This window comes from Chiloscyllium plagiosum, chromosome 4, assembly GCF_004010195.1.
Source record: "Chiloscyllium plagiosum isolate BGI_BamShark_2017 chromosome 4, ASM401019v2, whole genome shotgun sequence".
Classification (NCBI taxonomy): Eukaryota; Metazoa; Chordata; class Chondrichthyes; order Orectolobiformes; family Hemiscylliidae; genus Chiloscyllium; species Chiloscyllium plagiosum.
This window is the reverse complement of record NC_057713.1, coordinates 35,928,663-35,951,970: the sequence shown is the minus strand read 5'-3', so window position 1 is coordinate 35,951,970 and position 23,308 is coordinate 35,928,663. Positions and strand designations below refer to the sequence as shown.

Genomic DNA, 23,308 nt, shown 5'->3' with positions numbered 1-23,308 from the left:
CCTTATCTCAGTCCCAACCCTCGGACTCAGCACCACCTTCTTGACCTGCAATCTTCTTCCTGACCTCTCCGCCCCCACACCCTCTCCGGCCTATCACCCTCACCTTAACTTCCTTCCATCTATCGCATTCCCAATGCCCCTCCCCCAAGTCCCTCCTCCCTACTTGCCTGCTTGGCACACCTTCCTCATTCCTGAAGAAGAGCTTATGCCCGAAACGTCGATTCTCCTGCTCCTTGGATGCTGCCTGACCTGCTGCGCTTTTTCAGCAACACATTTTTCAGCATTTGATTATATTGCGAACATTGCTTCTGTATCTCCATATAACTTCCCACTTTAACAAGTGATAATTTCCTTCCTCTACCTCCCATTCAAAAAAATGTCAAACCCATGCTTTGAACCCTCAGTTTCCTTTCTTTCTACATTTTTTAAATGAGTTCCTTTTTGAAATTTTCAATTGATCATTGAGTAACTCTCCCTGAAAGTCAGTTTAACATCTAAAATTTAGTGTGAGAGAAAGGATTTTTAATCTGCAGGCTTGTGAACTTTACATAGATTTGAGTGTTTTTTACTATTTGGAATACTTAATTAGCTGCTCCTGTTCTATGCCTCTCCATGTCAGTGAAAGACTTTTAACAACTAGACTTTACACTCGAAGCGCTCACAAACCTGCCTGCAGATGCAAATTGGTTTGGAAGGATGGTGTAATTGTCCTATTCCGTATTCTCCAAAATTGAGGATATAGGTTGAAAGTTCATGTTGCCATTGTTGAGATCAAGTTGATCATTATATTATTGAGTTTACATTATGTCCACTATGTTGTTCAGTTGAGGCATTCAAGAGCCATTGGATGATTATTTCAATACATTCTATTATTGATTATAGGAAAAAGCAGAATTTTGTATAAGTAATGATGCTTGTTTAATAAAGCAATGCAGGCAAGACAGGATGAGTAGCTGTCTTCCGCACCCTCACACTTCTGTGACTCTGATATGTTAACTTTGGGTCTCACACTGCCTCCCAGATTGTATGCAAAATGTGGAGAGGGAAGCAAATGGCTGTGTCACAGCTATTAGCATACCTGACATGGAAACCGGGTGGATGATAGTTAACACCTGCTGAGGTTGAAAGAGTTTGGCTCTTTGCTCAAACATTTCAAAATGTAGGTGGGGAGCTAATTTACTTTGTGAATGCATTTGAGTTGTACTTGTTTTTAGCAAGTATGAGAGACAAGCTAGGACATGCTTTTGCATTTGGAAGATTTGAGTTGTCTTTGATTGCCTGTAGGCTATTCAGGGAAGTGAAAGCACAGTTCATATTTATGTCAGAACCAGCACCTCAGAATATTAATTGTTAGCATAAATGGTCATGCCTTTGAATGTTTATGGGATACATTCAAGGAAAGGAACAAGAATATACAGTGTATCATGTCAGAGTCTGTAAATGTCTCTGCATTAACATTGACTCTACCCAGGATTTGAAAAAGTTATTGTAAAGTTTTTCTTTTGCTCCCTGTCCTTCATTTAAAACAGAAGTTCTTCAGCCCATATATTTATTTTACTGGTGACTTGCATATTTTTTGACCAAAGAAAATGTCATGTACGTTTCCAATATCATTCAGTCATTCATTCCTAAATAGAAGTAAATCTTTAGTTTAATGTGTTGGCTATTAAGGAACAGGCTATATTGCATGTCCAATACAATGCGTGCTGGAAGAAAGGGAGCAAGAAACCAGAAACTGGAGTATGAGGGATACTTGACCTCAGAAGAATGGCATGGAAAGAAGGAAGGTCAAACAATTTTGAGGGAGAATGGAAGAGAAAGAAAAGAATGTGGGTATGAAGGAACAGGAGCTTGGTGAGCTTACTTCAAAGAGAGAGCTGTGGGAGACCAGACACAGGCCAGAGTGAAGCGAGGACAACATGTAAAGTTTCCAGAATATGTAATGGAGTTGACAGGAGAAGTTGAGCAAAGTTTATTGCACACTAATGTTTCATCTTGGATTTAAATAGACATTCCTGGTCATTCAACTTTGTTACTCCTCTCGTTCTGTCTCCTCTCCTTGTGCAGCAGCTGATCTTTGTCGTGGTATGGGACCATCAACATTGTGTGTGCTACAGCATGTTAGTTGGGTCATCATTTTTCATGAGGCCACATTTGCCATGTGAAGTCTAACACCAATAACAATGATTTATATTTTAAAGACTGGACTGAGCAGGTTTTAAAAAGGTTAAAATGCTTTTCTGATAGCTCCAACATGTAATTTAGAATCAATAAATTACTCCGGTACAAAGTGATGCATTTTTCACCTCGATTATGTGAATTCTATTTGGAGAATTGAATGAACTGCAATCTGGTTGCACATTAAATGCTAGTTTATTTTGGGAAACTTGGTTGACATGGATGAGTTGAACTGTTCCTGTACTATTTGACTTAATGTGAGAACAGTAGTGCACTGCAGGCAAAGGGAATCAATTTACTCTTTACTTTTTGATCTCTAGAACCGAAACCAAGATGAAGGAGAGCCAGAAAATAAACAGCTCAGAGAAGACAAGGATACGAATGAGGAGGTGAAGCACCGGTGAGCAGATTGCATTTACTGACTGTCTTAACATTTTTACCCAAACTTTCCCTTGTTTTTCACACTAACTTGTATGATGTTGCAGTTCCACAGACGCCAGTTGGCTTTGTGTGACTATTAGACTCATCAGGGTGGAGAATCTTGAGATCATAAAGATTAGAACATTGAGTATACTTTATACTTACCATTCAGCACTACTTATTGTTGTGCTTCATTCTTGTCCACAGTGTCAGAGAACTGCTTTGGGTTGTGGAGCCATAATGAAACAACAGTGTCAGAGCCTTTGGGAGTGATGGGGAGGTGATGGGAATTTAACAATTTAAAAATTAATCTGCTCACTTATTAAATGTGGCCAAGTGGCCACAGCAGTTCAAGAAGCCAACCCACCACCATCTCCTCGAGGGCAGGCACAGATGCATAATAAATATTAAGCTCATATCCTATGAATTAAAGCAAAGCTATCTTGGGACAAGGTTGGCTTGATTACAATGATCTTCCCTCACTTTGTGGGTCAATGACTTGCTGGGTTAACTGAGCAATTTAGGTAAAGCATAGTTGCCTCTGAGTAGGAACTGATACTACAAACAGTGGATTTCTGCTGAAATTAAAATCTTATTTGAAATGAGTTAACTACAGTTAAAACTCTTGGTACATTTCAAATAGATGAAACATTTTTTAAAACCTCAATCCCATTTTAAGTATTTTTTGAAAGAGATTACAGTTTGGCAAAAAGTACAGCAGGAAGGAACTAAGTGGAAACTAAAAGTATTAGAACTCTGAAGTAAGAATAGAATATAAGCAATATACAGAGAATGAGTATAACCAACAGAAATGCTTCTTTTGCTAAGTTGGTATCCTTGTGAATTATCCTAATGAGTGCAAGGTGAAAAACTTTGAGAAAACAAACTTTTTTCAATAATATTCAAGTTCTGTACTAGCAGATGACTGCTTGTACAGCTGAAATATAATATAATAGGATCTGTTGAAGAAGACTTTTGTAGCATCCTCACAAACTTCCCTGAATCTTTCCAAAGTTTATTGCACTTGCAGAGAATTGTTAACTACTTTGGAAGCGCATGTGGAGGTGCTGGTGCTGGACCGAGGTGGACAAGGTCAGAAGACACTTGACACCAGGTTATAGTCCAGCAGGTTTATTTGAAATCACAAGCTTTTGGAGCATTGTCCCTTCGTCAGGTGAATGGTGCAATAATAAGTGCAACTTCATCTGACAAAGGAGCAGCGCTCAGAAAGCTTGTGATTTCAAATAAACCTGTTGGACTATAACCTGGTGTCATGTGACTTCTGACTTTTGAAGCACTTATGGTGACAGTTCTACAAATGTGACAATCCTTTTTGGGATGACAAATCTCATAATGTTAAAAATCTCACAACACCAGGATATAACCTGGGATTGTGTGATTTTTAACTGTGTCCATTCCAGTCCAACACCGGCACCTCCCTATCAAATCTCATAACAGCAGTGAGCCTCCTGTTGACGTGGTGATAGTTGAGGGATGAACATTGTTCCTCCTCTTTGGTAGCGTGCCATGGGATCTATGATGCCAAGTCAATACAGGTACAGGCAAGCAGGATCTAGATTTAAAGTCTCATTGGAACAATTTGTATCATTGGTGACGTGGCTGTCACTGAGCACAGTGCTGATTAGATTCTGTGCTCACTGGGTGGGGTTTGAAAGTGTAACCTCATGACTCAGAGCCTGCCTACAAGCTTGGATAGATAAAAGACTAGTAAAGGTGTGAATTAATCAGTTAGTAGTGAGTGTCTACCCAAAACAATGGCCTATCTTTTGTCTATTAAGTCTACTTTGGGAGGGAAGGAATAGCATGTTGAAACATCACTGTTTAGAAATGTGTAGAGTTCACAATGATCAGACCACAGCTGACTTTTCCCAGGCAAATAGTATGCTATTTAATGACACCTGGAGGCTTGCAGCTGCTTCCAATTTTTCACTGTTGAGGGATTTCTAAATCTCAGTGTATTGGTTTCTACGAGCTAAATTTCTGATTAAATCTGTATTGTATGTTTTATTAAAGCAATTTTGTTAAATACCTTCAATTTTTTTGAGTAGAATGTCTATTGCAAGATTTTTTAAGTGCTCTTTCTCAGTCAGGAGAAGGACATTTGGAAAAAGGCTGTTGTCTCCTGCCCTTTCAAATTTTCCCCTGTGGGTTTTGGCTGACTTCCATTCATTGATAAAAACATGAAGAACTTGCGCTTATTATTGAACCATTCCCTACCCCAGTGGATCCCAAAATGTTTGGAACCAAAGAAATAAGATTGTGTGCTCAAACCACATCTCGGTACAGCCTTTCAAAGTACTTGCAATTCTGTTTTTTTATAATGCAGGGCATTTTGGACCAAAACGTACCACAAACTGCAAATGAGATAGCTGAACAGCATATCTGTTTTTGATCATGTTATTTGAGTGTATAGTGGTGACTTGGATGCCAGGATAGCTTCCAATCTATGGAGAGTGCAGTTTTAAACAAAAGTGACAAATGGGATCTTGGTTTCATGTCTTGTTTGAAGAAAGACATCTCCAATAATGTGGAAAGTCTGTTGACATAGTATGCTCAAGTCCTGGAATGCATTTCAAATCATAAATTTTTGACACCTGCATTATGATTATTATTACAAGAAAGTGAGGGCTGCAGATGCTCAAGATCAGTCAAAAAGTGTGGCGCTGGAAAAGCGCAGCTGGTCAGGAAGCATCCGAGGAGCTAGAGATGAGGTTTCGCGCATAAGCTCTTCATCAAGAATTGGGGGGGGGGGGCAGCAAGGCACTGAAATGTTCATTCTCCTGTTTCTTGGATGTTGCCTGACTGGCTGTGCTTTTCCACCGCCACACCTTTTGACTTATAATTGTTATTAACTGAGCTAAGCAGTTAATTCTAGCTTTGAAATCTGCCGTGATCACATTATGCGGTCTCGCTATCTCAGATTATCTCAAAGTCTGACAATGATTGCTCCACCTTCTCTATAGTATGTTTGTGAACCTCAACCATCTCAGAAGCCAAATAACGACAATCAACCCAACTTAATTCAACAACTTTATAAGTCTCAGAAGAATGCTTACTGAACCCAAGAATAAACTTATACCTCTTGCAATGAATTACTTTAATCTGTGATAATGCCTCATGACTGAGACTGGAAGATACTATTGCTTTCATGGGTGCAGACAAATTATTTCATTGGTTTCCAATAGCAAATGAATCTTCAAAATCTAATAATTGGACATCCTTGACACCACAGCCGCCTTGAATTAGCAGTAGGCTCTTGATAGTTAATTCAGCTGTTCGAAGCAGTGTCAAAGCAGCACAGACCGCTTATAGTTGAACCTGATTAAAAGACAGTGTTATTCATGAGAGTGTGTGACACTTTTCGACTGATCTCCAGCATCTGTAGTCCTCACTTTCTCCGAGGGTGTGAAGAAGGATTTGGTACGCTTACCTTCTTTGGTCAGAACATTGAGTATAGGGGTTGGGCATCATGCTGCAACTGTACAGAACACTTTTGGAAAACTGTTGCCCTTCTGGGGTAGGATGTTGTTAAACTTAAGAGGGTGCGCAAAAGATTTACAAGGCTGTTGCCAGGACTGGAAGGTTTGAGTTACAGGGAGAGGCCGAATAGGCTGGGGCATTTTTTCTTGGAGCATCAGAGTCTGAGGGGTGAGCTTAAAGAGGTTTATAAAATCATGAGGAGCTTGGGTAGGTTAAATAGCCAAGATCTTTTTCATAGGGTGGGGCATCCAAAGCTAAAGGTTTTCAGGTGAGAGGGGGAAAAAGATTTTAAGAAGTAACTTTTTCATGCAGAGGGTGGTGCATATATGGAATGAGCTGCCAGAGGAAGTAGTGGAGGCTGGTACAATTAGAACATTTAAAAGGCATCTGGATGGGTATATGAATAGGAAGGGTTTGGAGGGACATGGACCAAATGCTGGCAAATGGAATTAGATCAGATTGGGATGCCTGCTCAGTGGGGGCAAGTTGGACTGAGGGGTCTGATTCCGTGCTGTATGACTTGACAATCTGTGGAAATCCTTGCCAGAAAACTGTGGAGGCCAAGTCTCTGATGGTATTGAAGACAGAGGTAGATAGGTTCTCAATTAGTAAGGGGATCAAAGATTATGGAGAGAAGGGAGGAGAATGGGCTGAGAAATATATTTGTCTGCTGTTCTGCAAAATAGAAATGTATACTGTTTGAATAGTTATGGTTCAACAAATATGTCCCTGGATCCTCAATTCATAATTGTTTATCTTCCATTTCTCTTTGCAAGATGTATGCATTTTTTAAGAATAAAGTGCAGTGTAATTTTTAAAATTTTTATTGCTACTCTTTTATCATTCCTTTCTTTTGTTTCAGTTTCCCTTCATTGTCCCCTGTTGGTCTTGGTCCCTTCAAAATGTTGGTTTGAGAACTGCAGGCTTTTAGTTTAGGATTGTGTCTGAAGCTTTTTTGCCTGCGTACTGCAATCATGCCAAATAAGGAGACATCATTTTTGACTTGTATATTTTGGCACCAATGTGAAAAAAAATTGAGGTTAGTGTAAAGATGGCTTCCTGGTATTTTTAAAGCTGTATTTCTTATTGGAGCACTAGATAATTAGTTGCTTTTCTTTTAAAAAAAATGAAGCAGTGGCTATTGAATTTTTATGTGAGACAGGAGTAAAATATTCACTGTTAGCACACATTTGTAACCTTTAGTTAGCTCATATTTGTAACTTCAGCCCTTTTATTTCAAGTGAATTGACCCTTAGATATTACTTGTATCTTCAAAGAGATTTCAGTCAAAAAGAAACTGGCTTTCTCTTCTGACTGGTCGATACCTTACCGAATGCTCTGAATGCTGACGATAGTCTCAGAAACTGATACTGCTGGTTGTCTGAATTTTCAGAATTCATTGATGCTTTGCCATCGGTCTTCAATGGTTTTTTAAATATCTGTCAGAGATATGGTGTTTATTTTAATACAAGGTCCCTGCTGCTGTGATGTTGATTTATATCTGAGGGTTATTTTATCTAATGCAGCAATACTTAGATTATTATACAGAGAGAAATAACAGAGTCATCGAGATGTACAACAAGGAGTCAGACCTTCAGTCCAACTAATCTAGTCCCATTTGCCAGGTGGGAAAGGTCCTGGGAAGTGTTGCTGAACAAAGAGACCTTGGAGTGCAGGTTCACAGTTCCTTGAACAATGCCCAGATGAAGTCTTTGGCAGAACGAGAGTCTTGTTGAACAGAGTATGTTTATTACATGGCATTGAGCTAGTTACACTCATGTAACACTGATATATTGTATCTTGTGAGACTTTAAGGTAGACTTGAGAATAATTACACAGTACTGTTTAGCTGCATGGAACATAGTGGTTTGAACACAGGTATGCAATGATTAGCTCCTCACAGGAACCTGATGGGCAGAGCTTATCTTGTAATGTTAGTTAACCTTTCTGAGTGCTAACTGCTTTAAACATATCGTCCTATCAGCATTCCAAAGAACACATGAACATTTGGGGCGCAGTGGTTAGCACTGCTGCCTCACAGTACCAGGGTCCCAGGTTCGATTCCAGCCTCGAGTGACTGTCTGTGTGGAGTTTGCACATTCTCCTCGTGTCCTCCGGGTTTCCTCCGGGTGCTCCAGTTTCCCTCCACAATCCAAAGATGTGCAGGTTAGCTGAATTGGCCATAGTATTAGGTGCATGAGTCAGAGGGCAATGGGTCTGGGTGGGTTACTCTTCGGAGGGTCGGTGTGGACTGGTTGGGCTGAAGGGCCTGTTTCCACGCTGTAGGAAAATCTAATCTAAGGCCACCCAACCATTTGAGCCTGCTCTGTCATTCAATAAGATCATGGCTAATTTGATTTTAAACTCAACTTGACATTCCTGCATACACTTGATAATCTTTGATACTCTGAAAAGACTGATCCCTCCACAAAACCCTGGTCCACTCCTTAATCGAACCAGATATTCCATCTCTTCCCTTTGTACCTTTCCATATGAATGCAGGAGGCCTCCTCATTGTCCAAGGCCCCACACTTCTGAGGTGAAGCAGGGATTTATGTGTACATTGTATTTGCACCTCACAATGTGATTCTGAATAAGATTCATACTGGATTTGAAAGTTAACTCTGTTTCTGTTTCCACAGATGTAGCCAGATGTGCTAAGTTTCTCAAGCATTCTGTGTTTGTTTCAGATTTTCAGGACCCACAGTATTTTCATAGAGATGTACAGCACGGAAACAGATCCTTCGGTCCAACTTGTCTATACCGACCAGATATCCTAACCTAATCTAGTCCCATTTGCCAGCACTTGGCCCATATTCCTCTAAACCTTTCATTTTCATACCCCCAACCAGATGCCTTTTAAAATTTCTAATTGTCCCAGCCTCCACCACTTCCTCTGGCAGCTCATTCCATGCATGCACCACCCTCAGCATGAAAAAGTTGCCCTTAGGTCCCTTTTATATAGAGTCGTAGAGATGTACAGCATGGAAACAGACCCTTCAGTCCAACCCGTCCATGCCGACCAGATATCCCAACCCAATCTAGTCCCACCTGCCAGCACCCGGCCCATATTCTTCCAAACCCTTCCTATTCATATACCCATCCAAATGCCTTTTAAATGTTGCAATTGTACCAGCCTCCACCACTTCCTCTGGCAGCTCATTCCGTACACGTATCACCCTCTGTGTGAAAAAGTTGCCCATGAGGTCCCTTTTATATCTTTCCTCTCTCACCCGAAATGTATGCCATCTAGTCTTGGACTTTCCCACCCCAGGGGAAAGATTTTGCCTATTTATTCTATCCATGCCCCTCATGATTTTAAAAGCCTCTATAAGGTCACCCCTCAGCCTCCAATGCTCCAGGGAAAATAGCCTCAGCCTCTTCAGCTTCTCCCTCTCATTCAAATCCTCCAACTCTGGCAACATCCTTGTAAATCTTTTCTGAACCCTTTCAAGTTTCACAACATCTTTCCGATAGGAAGGAGACCAGAATTGCACGCAATATTCCAACAGTGGCCTAACCAATGTCCTGTACAGCTGCAACATGACCTCCCAACTCCTGTACTCAATACTCTGACCAATAAAGGAAAGCATACCAAACGCCTTCTTCACTATCCTATCTATCTGTGACTCCACTTTCAAGGAGCTATGAACCTGCATTCCAAGATCTCTTTGTTCAGCAACACTTTCTAGGACCTTACCATTAAGTGTATAAGTCCTGCTCTGATTTCTTTTCCAACATGCAGCACCTCGCATTTATCTAAATTAAACACTGTCTGCCTTTCCTAAGCCCATTGGCCCATCTGATCAAGAACCCGTTGTTTTCTGAGGTAACCTTTGCTGTCCAGTACACCTCCAATTTTGGTATCACCTGCAAGCTTACTAACTATACCTCTTATGCTCACATCAAAATCATTTATATAAATGACAAAAAGTAGAGGACCCAGCACCGATCCTTGTGGCATCCAGTCTGAAAAACAACCCTTCACCACCATGTTCTGTTTTCTGCCTTCAAGCCAGTTCTGTATCAAAATGGCTCGTTCTCCCTGTAATCCATGAGATCTAACCTTGCTAACCAGCCACCCATGGAAAACCCTATCAAATGCCACTGAAGTCCATATAGATCACGTCTACCGCTCTGCCCTCATCAATCCTCTTTGTTACTTCTTCAAAAAACTCAAATTTCGTGAGACATGATATCCCACACACAAAGTCATGTTGACTGTCTCTAATCAGACCTTGCCTTTCCAAATATGTATATGTCCTGTCCACCAGGATTCTCTCTAACAACTTGCCCACCACCGACATCAGACTCACCGGTCTATAGTTCCCTGCCTTTTTCTTACCACCTTGCTTAAGTAGTGGTACCACGTTAGCTCACCTCCAGTCCACTGGCACCTCACCTGTGACTATTGATGTTACAAATATCTCAGCAATGGGCCCAGCAATCACTTCCCTAGGCTTTTAATTGACTTTTTAAAGTAAGGCCATGTTTGGCCCCTCAACTCAAAATAAGTATAGTCATTGTTGCATGAAATGTAAGCTCTTTTATGCAGTACAGGCTTCCATCATCAGTTTTGTGAAAGTCAGTTTAATGATGTTAGTTAATGGATAGATATTGACCAGGATACCAAGAAAAGATCTGATATTAGAGACCAAGAGACATAGACCTGTATTAATTGAAATGGTGTTATTCTTTCTTTTATGTTGTGTGATCCCAACAGCAGTCCACCACCTCTTCCTGAAATGTGTACCAACTGAGGTTGTGACATTCTCTAGAGTGAGGAATGCTGATGGCCCCTACTGAACAGCTTGGAGCTTAGAGTGGCTCCCTTGGAAAGGCACATTGTGAAACTGTGAAACATTGTGATGAAAGTTGAAGGTCTTGGGTAACAAAAATCCAACGAACCACTTTAGCTTCCAGTATAGATGGCAATCTAAAAATAAAAGATTCTCCTCTGATCGGGCCTCATTGCCAACCAGATACTTAGACAAAAACAGTGTGGAAGCTGAAATCTGATAACTTACAATGTTGGAGACACTGAACAGACCAGGCATTAAGTGTAGAGAGACAAACAAAGTGAACATTACACATCAAAAATCTTGCATTCAAACATCATTAACTTTGAAAAGTTTTTAATTATCCTATGCTGCATGATTTGTTAGAGGGGTTGGGAGTACACTATTTACCTATATTATGATCCAGAGATTAATTGATCAATCTATTCAGACCAATCTGGCCTCCCTATGTTTTCATTCTGTCATCTGTCTTGCCTTAAACTGACCCCTCTCTAATGAGCTTTGTATTTATTTAAAATGTTGCATTACCCAGTGCTTGCCATAACGAAATTTCGTTTGCCAAAATTTCCCCCAGAAAACATTACTTTGTTTAGTATTCCCAGAGTATGCTAAAAGACTGGTTCACTAGCTATGAGCAAACCTCTTACCAACCTGTGTTCTTATATTTGGCTTTCATCTCTATGACACACCCTTGTGAACAAAATTTTTCCCACAAACATCTCAAATAAGTGCAACTGACATTACCCGTCCCTCAGGAACCTTAGCTTTGCACCCTTTTGTATTGCATCTGTTTACTGCAGCCTCAAGTTTGTCTTCTCAAAACTTCAGCATTTCTGTGTGTGAACACCTCTTACCCTCTTCATTGCTCCTGTATTCTAGGTAGTTACTTGCAATGTATCGATTTGAATCTTGCAGCCAATGCTCAGGGTAAGTGTCCTTTGCAGCTACTTCCCCTCTGATATTTGATAGAAATCTTTGGCAATACTCTTAATCCATCCCATTATATCATTTATTATTTTAGCAAATTAGCTGCATCACCAGAGTTACTGAGCTAGAAATTTAAAATACTAAGCTATCCTTTCAGTTGCTTGTATGTTTCAAAAACTTTCTAGAATGCCATTTGGAGTGATTGATGTGATATTTGCTGCCCTCAAGTGGCAGATATTCTGCAAGACAGAGACAGCACCTGTGCACTGTGACGTTCAAGTGTTGTAATGACAGGAATGCTTCAGTGCTCTTTGTGTGATTGTGCTCAGGAAGGAAGAGAATAAATACCAGGAATTCATTCTCAATCACTATCAAATGATCATAGCTAGGAAGTGTGTGCACGTGAGAGGTGGATGTTAGATGAGAAAAGTATCAGATGTAGCTGTATTGTCCTTGTCCACTGGATATTCTAGTAACCTTGTCAAGATTCGCATGTAGGGATGGCCTCCAGGTGGTTTTGACTTTGACTTTACTTCAGCGACTAACCTGATATTTCAGAAATAGAGGATAATAAAAAAGAAGAAAACTGTTATTCTTTATTCATTGCAGAGTTACACTATGAAAACCTCCACTATATGTGCTTTGTGTTTTTTTTTAAATCTTTTTTTTGTAATCAACCTGTTCAGAGAAGTTACAAAACACCTTTGGATCGGTGAGACTTGAACTCGGGCCTCTCAGTCCAGGGATAGGGACAGTGTCACTGCACCACAAGTGGTCTACTGGGCAAGCATTGAATGGACACTTTTCCTTTGCCCATTCTGGGTGTGGGCTAACTTACTGGTCTGATGTGATACAGACTGGCCAAGATGACGGCCTTCTGACATGCATGAAAGCCAAAAGCCTCAGTACCTCATGTGACAGCACTCATGAAGGATCCCCACTCAGCTGACTGCATTGATACAGGGACCTATCGGCTACCTGACTATACTACTTGTTTGATGGGGTTTCTCTCTCTCCCTCTGTCTCTGTCTCTCTTTCGCTTCCCTCTCGTGCAAACAGATGTTGCTGGTACTTTGCTACATTTTATTGTTTAGTTTACCTTTAGGTCAATGATGTTGGTTGATTTTCTAGCTCTGTTTCTATCCCTACTTCCTAGGTGAGAGGTCCAATTGAAAGGAAGTTTAAATAAATTTTAAAAACGGAGACCAGAAATGCAGGGAAAGTGGTAGATATAGGGCGGCATCGTGGCTTAGTGGTTAGCACTGCTGCCTCACAGCACCAGGGACTTGGGTTCAATTCCAGCCTTGGGCGACTGTGTGGAGTTTGCACATTCTCTCTCTCTCTACATTTACTCGGGCTCTGGTTTCCTCCCACAGTCCAAAGATGTGCAGGTTAGGTGAATTGGCCAAGTAAAATTGCCCATAGTGTTCAGGGATGTGTAGGTTAGGTGCAGTAATTAAAGGAAATTTAGAGTAATTGGGGTAGGGGAATGGGTCTGGGTGGGATACTCTTCAAGGGTTGGTGTAGACTTGTTGGGCCAAATGTCCTGTTTCCACTCTGCAGGCATTCTATGAAATATACATATAGAAGAGTGTAGTGGAAATTAGAAATCAGAAAGCAATAATAGCAAAATGCCAAAGCTTTTTATGTAACTGCATGCAGAATAACAAGGTAGACGAGTTGATGGTCCAAATAGAAAAAATGAATATGACTAAATAGCTATGAAAGAAAGGTCGTTATTGGACGGGTTAAGACTAAAAACTCAATATTCAAGAGAATTCGATGTTCCAGAAGAATAGGCAAAGAGGAAAAGGAAGTGAGATAGCTTTGTTAATAAAGGAAGGTATCAATGCCATTATGAGTAGTGATACAGCTGCACTAGACCGTGATGTGGGTGGAAAAAAAGAATGGCAAGGGAAAGAAGCCATGGGATACAGGCCCGCAAAGAGTTCTCTCTCTGTACGCCAAAGTATAAATCAGGAAGTAATGGACGTGTTTCAGAAGGCACTACAATTGTCAGAGGTGATTCTAAACTGTGTATTGACTGGATAAATTAGTTGGGCAAGGGTAACATGGAAGGTGAATTTGTAGATTGCATCAGGGATTGTTTCTTAGAGCAGTACATTGCACTTCTTACCCTGGAACAGGCCATTTTAGATTCAGAAATGTGTGATTAGATCGGATCTTGAAAAGGCAGCAATCACAACATGGTAGACTTTCAAATTCACTTTGAGGAAGAGCAAATTGGGTTTCAAACCAGTGTTCTGAACTTAATTAAGGACAGTAATAGAGGTATGGAAAAAAGTAGTATCTAAAACCATGCTGGGAATATAGACCAAGTGCAAGGTGAGGAGATGTGCAGTGCTAGACATTTAACCAGATGCTTTCTAACACCCGGCAAAATTTATTCTAGTCAGAAAGGAGGACTTTCTGAGAAGGATGAACCACCCATGATTGACAAAAGTGGACAAGGAGCATATCCAATCAAAAACGAATGCAGTCAAAGAACAAAAAATAGTAATAGACTTTAGGGTTGGGAATCTTTGAGGAATCAATAATGGATCACTAAAAGTTAAAGAAAATTGATTTATGAAAGTAAGAAATAAAAACCATGTAACTATTCTCAATTGGGGAAAAAATCCTTACCTAATCTGGCCTACATGACTTCAGACCTTCAGCAATGTGGTTGACTTTGAAATGATCTAGCAAGCCACTCTGTTGTATCAAATTGCAACAAAGTCTAAACAAAGAAATGAAATTGTATTGACCACCTGCCATCAACATTGGAAAACACAGCCCTACCAATCCTGAAAATTACTCCTTTCTAACTTTTGAGGCCTTGTACCAGGAATGGGAGAACTGTTGCACAGAGTTGTCAAGCAACATCCTGACATAGTCATACTCAAAGATGTACCTTACAGACCATGTCCCAGGCGTTGCTATCACTGGATACACCCTATCCCACCAGCAGAATAAATGCACATGAGATAGCAGCACAGTGGTATTCAGCTGGGATGGAATTGTCATGCAAGTCCTCAACATTCACTCTGGACTTGAGGAGGTCTCACGCATCACGTCAAACATGAGTTAGGGCATGTTTTGTTGATTATTAACGCGCTCTCTCCTAGCTGATAAATCAGTATTAAAAAGAAATCTTGTAGTTAAGGATCCTTGAAAAGGCAGCAGTCACACAAATTCAAATTTGTGGATAAACAGCTTGTGGGAGAAGCACTGAGGATGGCAGAGGCAAAGAATATATTCTTGTTGGGATTGTCAGAACACTTATGAAGAGGAAATAAAAAAAAAATATGATTGGTAATTTTTTTTGAAGAATAAAAGTTGTAAGAATTTCTTTTTTCTTCTAGAGAATTAAAACTCCGCAACTATGTCCCAGAAGATAGAGAACTGAAAGAACGACAAGTGCCCAATGCCAAGCCAGCTTCAGGTTAGTAAATCTGTGGCTGCTGAAATACCTCTCATGGAAAGATGGAGGGTACAGAAGGAAGCTCATTGCTTCACTGTATCTGTGTCAACCTGAAAAGCGATCCAGTTTAATCCTGCTTTCTAGTTCTTGACCTATAGAGTACTGCAGCTCAAATGTAAATCCAAGTGCTTTTTCTAAATTCAGTGGATGTTTCTGCCTTGACTGACGTCTCAGGAATATTCTCCAAACCCCTACCACCCTGTCATATACTGCTCACCTACCTTCTTATCCTTCTACCAAATACTTTAAAATCTCTACCTCTTGCCCAGCTTTTGCACCAGTATGTAACATTAAAGCAATGTTGGTCAGGGTTGACTCTGCAGTTAAGAACTATTTCAGATGAAGTAATAAGAAATTAAATTAAAGATGTTCCATACATTATTGATTCATATGTTTCAGAGAAATGTAATAGTTTGATAACATTGTCGAGGATATTACAACTGGTCCTTGTCCCGTGGCCATTAATTCATTGTGTGGTATGGACCAGGCCTAACCGCCCAAAACATTTTTAAGTAGGTAGCCCAGATCGTAACTTTGCTATTTGTTTTTGATAGAAGTATAGTCGATATTCTCGGAGTGAATCAACTGGACACCTGCCAAGTTTTAAACAAACAGAATTTATTGACAAAGTTACGGAATGAAACACAAAGAACAGAAAATGGAATACCGGATAACTTATTCTATCCAAACCCAACAGACTATCCTGACTTAATGATGCTGTTCCAAAGATACTTGCAACAATCTCCATAAACAGACCCCTTAACACAAAGATTAAAAAATGACACAAAAAAGTTTACAGGTTTCAAGTCAGAGGAGAGAATTCAGCAGCCTTTCACACATCCCCTGCTGCAACCGAACCAAAAAACTCTAAATGCAGACTAGCTACATAGTTAGCTGGCCAGCCCCCTTTGATTATACTGCGTTTTCTTTAAAGACATGAAAGGCTTAGGCTGGAGACATTATCTGTTAGGGGTAACCAAAGGGCCCCAATGAACCGTTCGAACTTCAGACGTGATGGAACCTTGGGTCGTTTAGAACCTCCCTGATAAAAACCAAGGACAATCTAGCATTTGACAATATTGTCAAAGAAACAGGTTTGTCACAATGATTCTGGATGGGTTACCCCACCCAAAACATTGTGGTCCTAAATGAGAAGGGATGAACTGACATTCCCCGTGCAACCTCTTCACTGCTGGCCTATCTCACCGACTCTGCTGCCAATTCCCATGCTGGACCTACAGTTGCCCCTACTGGCTCTGCTGCAACTACCGCCTTGTCAAGAGTCTCACAGCAGCAAGAGTCCTGCTCTGGTTGCCCTCCTCCAAGATGTCATCTTGTTGGCACCACCATCGTGAAGAGTCTGCTGCTGCCACCATTGCCTCAGACAGCTGGAGGAGCTTTGCTGCTGCTGCAACTGCTGCCAGCCCCAGTGCAGGGAGGATGTCCTTGCTGCCGTTGCCACTGCCTCACTGGGAGGTGCCAAATCCGCTGCCACCACTCTGTCCACGACCCACTCTCAATGCCGTTGACTGACCCACCAAAGAAAGAAAAAAAGCCAAAGTTAAAAAAAAATGAAAGCAGATGGAAGCGGATGAGTCCCAGGCAAGAGCCCATATGCAGCCCTTCTCCCCAGCTGCCATCTTGCACAGCTTATGCAGGTCAGGTGAATTGGCCATGGGAAATTGCCCATAATTGCCCATAGTATTCGGTGCATTAGTCAGAGGGAAATGGGACTGGGTGGGTTACTCTGCGGAGGGTCAGTGTGGATGATGAGGGTCACTGTAGGGAATCTAATCTAAAATTGTGGGGTTTGTTATGTAGAGGGAGTGAGTTAAATAGAACAATTCTTTACAAGAAAAACAGAATGACTTTTCGTCAATCTGTTCTAAAATATTAGGACAGACCTCTGGGACAGGTCTGACTGCTCATCTGGCACCTGATCCTTCTGTCCCAGAGGCTAGAGAAGTCTATGATGAGTGGGTTCTCAAAGTCTTAAGAGATTAATCTCAATGGTAGTATTCTTAAATTTCCAACCAACCATTATCAGGTATATTAAGTAAAATTGCATGTGTTCTGTGTGCAATAATTCAATTACACCTGACATCAGTGTTTATTGCTTTACGAACCACATTACAAATAAGATATATCCCTGTAATAGCTAATGTCTCATGTCACCTCTATGATGTGTAGAGGTGTGGCCTGATGCAGATTCCATGGTTATGCTAGTACAAATACACCAAACTGTTGAGCAGGCCGATGTTGGAAAGAATGAATCCAAAATCACAATGAGTACTGAAATAGAGATGTCTGTGGGCTTTAGAAGTTTATTTTCGCCTGTGTTCTAGTAGGCTCTTCAGTTAGTATGAATAAGAATGGTGAGTGGATAAAATGTGGGAAAGGAGCTGAAGAAGACGTGCCCCATACATGGAGTCCTAGACACCCAGTGTCCTACAATAATAGCTCCGGGGACCATGCAACTTCCTTCATTGCTACAACATATGCAACGGTTGAGGAGAAAGCTTAACTTGTTTTCCAGGGTGACCAGAAATGGACAATAAATCCCACCTTTACCAGTGATTCCTGCAGTCCTGCAGCAAAATAATAGCAAAATGGCTGACTTCTTCCAAAGGAGGTGTGACAAATAGTCAAAGCCTTAGGTTTTCACAACCTTTCTTAGCTGAATCCTAGCCATGGTGGAGAGTGCTATTTGCAAAGGATAAAGCTTGTGCCACTTGCCTTTTTGCTGAAGAATGACATTTTAAGTTAGACTGGAATGAAAAGTGTGGCTTTACTGGCTTTATGTTTACTTGAGTAAATGGCACTGATTTATATGTTGCTGGGCAGTGCAGTGTAGGTTTGTCTAGTGTCTGATGTTGTAGAGTTGGTTGACAGTGTACCTGAGCTAGGAGGTGGAGGAACCAAAACTGAGTTTCTCTTGGTGATCACTAGCCCATTAGGGCTGATAAGTTTAATATAGCGGTCCTTCTTGCTGTGTATGGTCTTCCAGTGCTATCACATGTTTAATAAGAAAAGATACAGAAGACTTTCAGATGATGAATTGATGTCTTGCAGGATTGTTGCTGAAATTTCAAGAAGCAAATGAATGTGTGACTTTCTAGTGTTACTTGGTACTGTATAAATGAGTTGACTTTATCTGTTCATGGATGTCCATGCTATGTTTGTATCAACAGTGGACGAAAAGGTGAAGGATCAACTTGAAGCAGGGAAGCCTGAGCCAATCATTGAAGAAGTGGTATGTAATGTCCTTTGTTCTCTGGTGCTTTTTTTTCCCCCACTGTCATGACAAACTGATATTGAACAGTCCAGCTAAGAAACGTTTAATGACAGAAGACAGTACTTGATTTGTTGATAGTTGCGTGGTAAATTAACTATTTGTAAAAGGAAGGCCCCAGATGCAGGTCTAATTCTTTGCTGGTCTCAGTTGGGAAAGTAGTCAGAATGTTCAAATTATTCTCAGAGCTCGTTATCAGCATTTATTGTAGCACTGATGAGAATGCATTTATTTTTACAATGTGTTTCTTTGGCCAGTAAGCGAGAATAGAATTATGCTTCAGTGATGGTGTGCGTGGCTTAATTACATATAAGCACACACACTATAATCTTACATTGAAGAAAACTTGACTTAGTAAAGAAGAGCTAATGTTGGAACTGCATTGGTTCATGAGTGAATGATTTCAGTTTGGGCCATGAAAGCTTTCGCAGCATTGTCCAAACATGCAACCCCTTCAAGGCCAACAATTGCATGAATCAACAGCAACTTCAAATTTCCTTTCACATTTCACACTTGCACATTTATCATAATTCTGTTATTATTGCTAACTTCAAATTTCCTTTCACATTTTACACTTGCACATTTATCATAATTCTGTTATTATTGCTTGGACATAATTCTGGAAAGACGTGAATTTATGGGAGCACCTTCCCAAAACGGATTACAGCAGTCCAAATAGAAGTTCTCTCCACATCTTCACAGGTGAAACTAGAGATGTAAAATAAGTGGTCTGGTCAAAAATGATCTTTGCCTAGAATGATTTTTTAAAAAATCTTTTCAAAAACTGTTTAATAAAGATAATCTCTTTCAATTTTCCTCATCTTAATCTTTGTAACCTCTTCCAGCCGAAATATCCCCAAAGCCACTGGTCTTTTATGTATTTTCCCTATTTTGCGAGAATTAATCCTCCACCCCATTGGCCCCAGGTACTGAGGCTGACTCTGAACACGATTAATTCTCCATTTTTCTTTCTTACGCGAACACTTATAATCAATTTACCATGACTTATATACCTTTTTGATGCCCCAGATCTCCCTTTCCGTGATCTTTCCCCATGTTTTATTTCCATTTATATCACACCTTGGTCTAGCTAGGAATTTGGTTACAAGTTGTTCAGTCCAATGGACAGAAAGGTATGCGATAGGTTAGATCAGTGTAGAAGTTAAGGAATCAAAAGGGTTGAAAGATAGCTGAGTGTAGACATTGGAAACAAATACCCGACAGCCTTCTCCAGCAACAATTGAAGGAGAAATTTAGGATTAAAACAAAAAAGGAAAAATAAAATTGGTTGATGGTGCCAACAAATGAATATGCTAAACTGTTTGATATTTTTCTCATTCTTTTATTACACTTGTACTATCAAGGACGTTACAAAATAAAGGTATGGTACTATGCATTAGTTGTACAGAACCTTAATCAGACTCCATCTGGAGTACCTGTTTGTTTGTTCATTCCTCTTTCCTGTTAAGTGTCTAGTCGATGGTAACCCTAGGAGTTTTCAGCAAAAGTAATGCCATCCAACCTCAAGAGGAGATGGTTAAATTCTCTTCTGTTGGAGATTGGAGATCACAATTGCTTTGCACTTACGGAGTGAGCATCTTAGTAACCATTTTCCAGTCCAAACCTGAATATTACCAAGATCTTAAAGCACATGAACAAGAACTCTTCAGTGTGAGGCGTTGTCTTGTACTGAATACTGTAATCATCAGCAAACATCTCTACTTTGGGATTTATGTTGGAGGATGGATATTGATGAAGTAGTGGAGGCATTTGAGCCTAGGATATTACCCCAAGCAACTTATACAGAGTTGTTCAGCTGAAATGCTTGATCTTCAACAATCACAACAATCATCTTCCTTTGTGCTAGGTATGACTCAAATCAGTGGAAGGTTCCCATTTACTTGAATTTTGCTTTGGATTTTTGGTTCCACATTTGATCAAGTGTCAAGGGAAGTGACCCTCACTTCACCTCTTGAATTCAGCTCTTTTATCCATGTTCAGAACAAGACTGTAATGAGGTCAGGAATCAAATGGCCCTGACAGAACCCAGGGAGTAGGTTAAAAGCAAAATACTGCAGATATTAGCGAACTGAAATTAAAAAAGAGTGCTGGTGAAACTCAGCAGATCTGTCAGCATTTGTGGAGAAAGAAGATCAGATAAGGTTTCCAATTCAATATGACTATTCTTCAGATCTCAGTTTAGTTGAGTAAGGATGAGCTAAGGTAGATTTCCCTTCTGGTTGGCTCTTCCACTAAAGACCCAGTCACCTCTTCTCGATTTGTCAGGCTTCATTTTCCACTTAAAATCTTGACTCTATTAACAGTGATGTTTTTAAAATGCCCTGTTGTCACAACAACAGTAATAGATTCCATTATTTTTCACTTTACTAATGTCAGACTAAGTAGTAAATAGTTCCCTAGTTTCCCTTTGCCGCCTCCTTTGAACAATGGGGTTACACTTGTTATTCTTCAATCCATAAATCTGTTATAGAATTAACAAAATTTTAGAACATCAAAACTGATAAATTGATCATATGTGCAGCCATATTCTTTACAATTCTATGATGTAGGCCACAAGATCTAGAGGATTTGTCAGTTTTTCATCCTGGTAATTTCTCCAGTACTTCTATTTTACTAATATTAATTAATTAATTTCCTTAAACATAAGGTTTCCTATAATTTAAAGTTTGTTCTTTACATCTTCTGCTGTGAAGATTGACAAGACTTTTTGCCATTTCCTTATTCCCTATTGTAATTTTTCCTGCCTGATTTACTTCCACTTTCCTTTGTATACCCCAGTTCAACACTAGCACCTACAAATCATCTTTTTCCAAATTTGTAAAATCTGTTTCCTGTATTTCTTGTTAATTTACTCATGTTCTAATTTATCTCTCCAAAGTCAACGAAAATCATGAAGAAATTAATAAAGACCTCTCAATCTTCAAAGTAACTACTCTTTATGGCAACATTGCAGGCCTCTTCTTTTCAACAGATCTTCGACTTGTCTAGCTACAGTTGTACCACTTTATTGGTAGAGGTTTTATTCCTCAAGGTATCAGGAGAATTATGAGTGATTTCTATTGCTTATCAAAGTAATCTCATTTCCTAATCCAGCTCAGTTGATACTTCCATAACTGGCTTTTCTTAAAGTTAAGAACTGAGTTACAGACTCTTAACACATCAATTAAAATTCAAAATGAGATGTTCCACCATATTATGATTGCTCTTCCCAGGACAAAAATTGTACCTCCTTACTCATGTCTACATCGAAGAACCTGGTACCTAGTTGATTCCTCATCACATTGTTGGTACTTGAGAATATTATGGAATTGCTTGTTGCAGAATACCTGCTCAGGAGAGTGACCTAGAAATGTTGTTAATCTATTTGTTGTTTCCTCTGTCAATTACCATCCTTTCTGAACTTTAGGTAGAGAGCAAGGTTCCTGTAATGTGTCCTAATTTAAAGTTAAAAATCACACGACACCAGGTTATAGTCCAACAGGTTTAATTGGAAGCACTAGCTTTCAGAGCACTGCTCCTTTATCAGGCACCTGGTGTTGTGTGATTTTTAACTTTGTCCACCCCAGTCCAACACTGGCTCCTCCACATCCTAATTTAAAGTCACTTAAATCCATTTCCATCTAGCTCTTCTACCACTAGTTTCCAAGGAATAAACCCACCAGGTGATCCTAGGATTGTCTTTGAATGCGGCAAGGTGGATAGTTTGATTAAGGTGTCAGGTATCCAGGCCCACACCGCTATTGAATGTGGATTTCAAAATTTTGTCAAAAATGTTGGCGTTGAGGTAGGACAAGGTCTTGCCCTCCACTGGTGGACCAGACAGGTTTTATTAAGGGTTGTAAGTCATCCAGCAACATTATAAGAGTACAGAATATGGTCCAGGTATGTCAGCAAGGGTCAATTCCGGACTTGGTAGTCTCCCTGGATGCAGAGAAAGCGTTTGACCATGTGGAGTAGCCATACCTCTTTTATGTCCTGGAACGGTTTGGTCTTGGAGGGCTCTTCGCCAAGTGGGTGCCAGTATTATATAGTCACCCTAAGGCAGCAGTTCTCACTAATGGCATACGGTCTGACAATTTTAATATTAGTAGAGGCAGCTGACAAGGGTGCCCCCTTTCACTTGCTGTTTACATTAGTGATTGAGCCGTAGGCAGAGGCTTATCTGGAGGGACCCCAACATAATTGCTCTGGAGATGGGATCAGGGGGACATAAGATCACCCTTTATGCAGATGACATTCTTCTTTTTAGAACATCGAAGAATACAGCGCAGTACAGGCCCTTTGGCCCTTGATGTTGTGCAGATCCAAGCCCACCTAACCTACACTAGCCCACTATCCTCCATATGCCTATCCAATGCCTGCTTAAATGCCCATAAAGAGGAAGAGTCCACCACTGCTACTGGCAGGGCATTCCATGAACTCATGACTCGCTGAGTAAAGAACCTACCCCTAACATCTGTCCTATACCTACCCCCCCTTAATTTAAAGCTATGCCCCCTCATAATAGCTGACTCCATACGTGGAAAAAGATTCTCACTGTCGACCCTATCTAAACCCCTAATCATCTTATACACCTCTATCAAGTCACCCCTAAACCTTCCTTTCTCCAATGAAAACAACCCCAAGTGCCTCAACCTTTCCTCATACGATCTTTCTACCATACCAGGAAACATCCTGGTAAACCTC

General features: G+C 40.3%; 1 protein-coding gene across 1 annotated transcript in view; it reads left to right on the top strand.

Annotated features, from left to right (window-relative positions):
* The window catches only part of ccdc12 (coiled-coil domain containing 12), an 85,910-nt gene that overhangs the window by 55,637 nt on the left and 6,965 nt on the right, over positions 1–23,308 (top strand). The window contains exons 2-4 of the mRNA XM_043687963.1: positions 2,499–2,578; positions 15,191–15,270; positions 18,501–18,562. Coding sequence (XP_043543898.1) covers positions 2,499–2,578; positions 15,191–15,270; positions 18,501–18,562 — 222 coding nt within the window. The remainder of the gene's footprint in view (positions 1–2,498; positions 2,579–15,190; positions 15,271–18,500; positions 18,563–23,308) is intronic.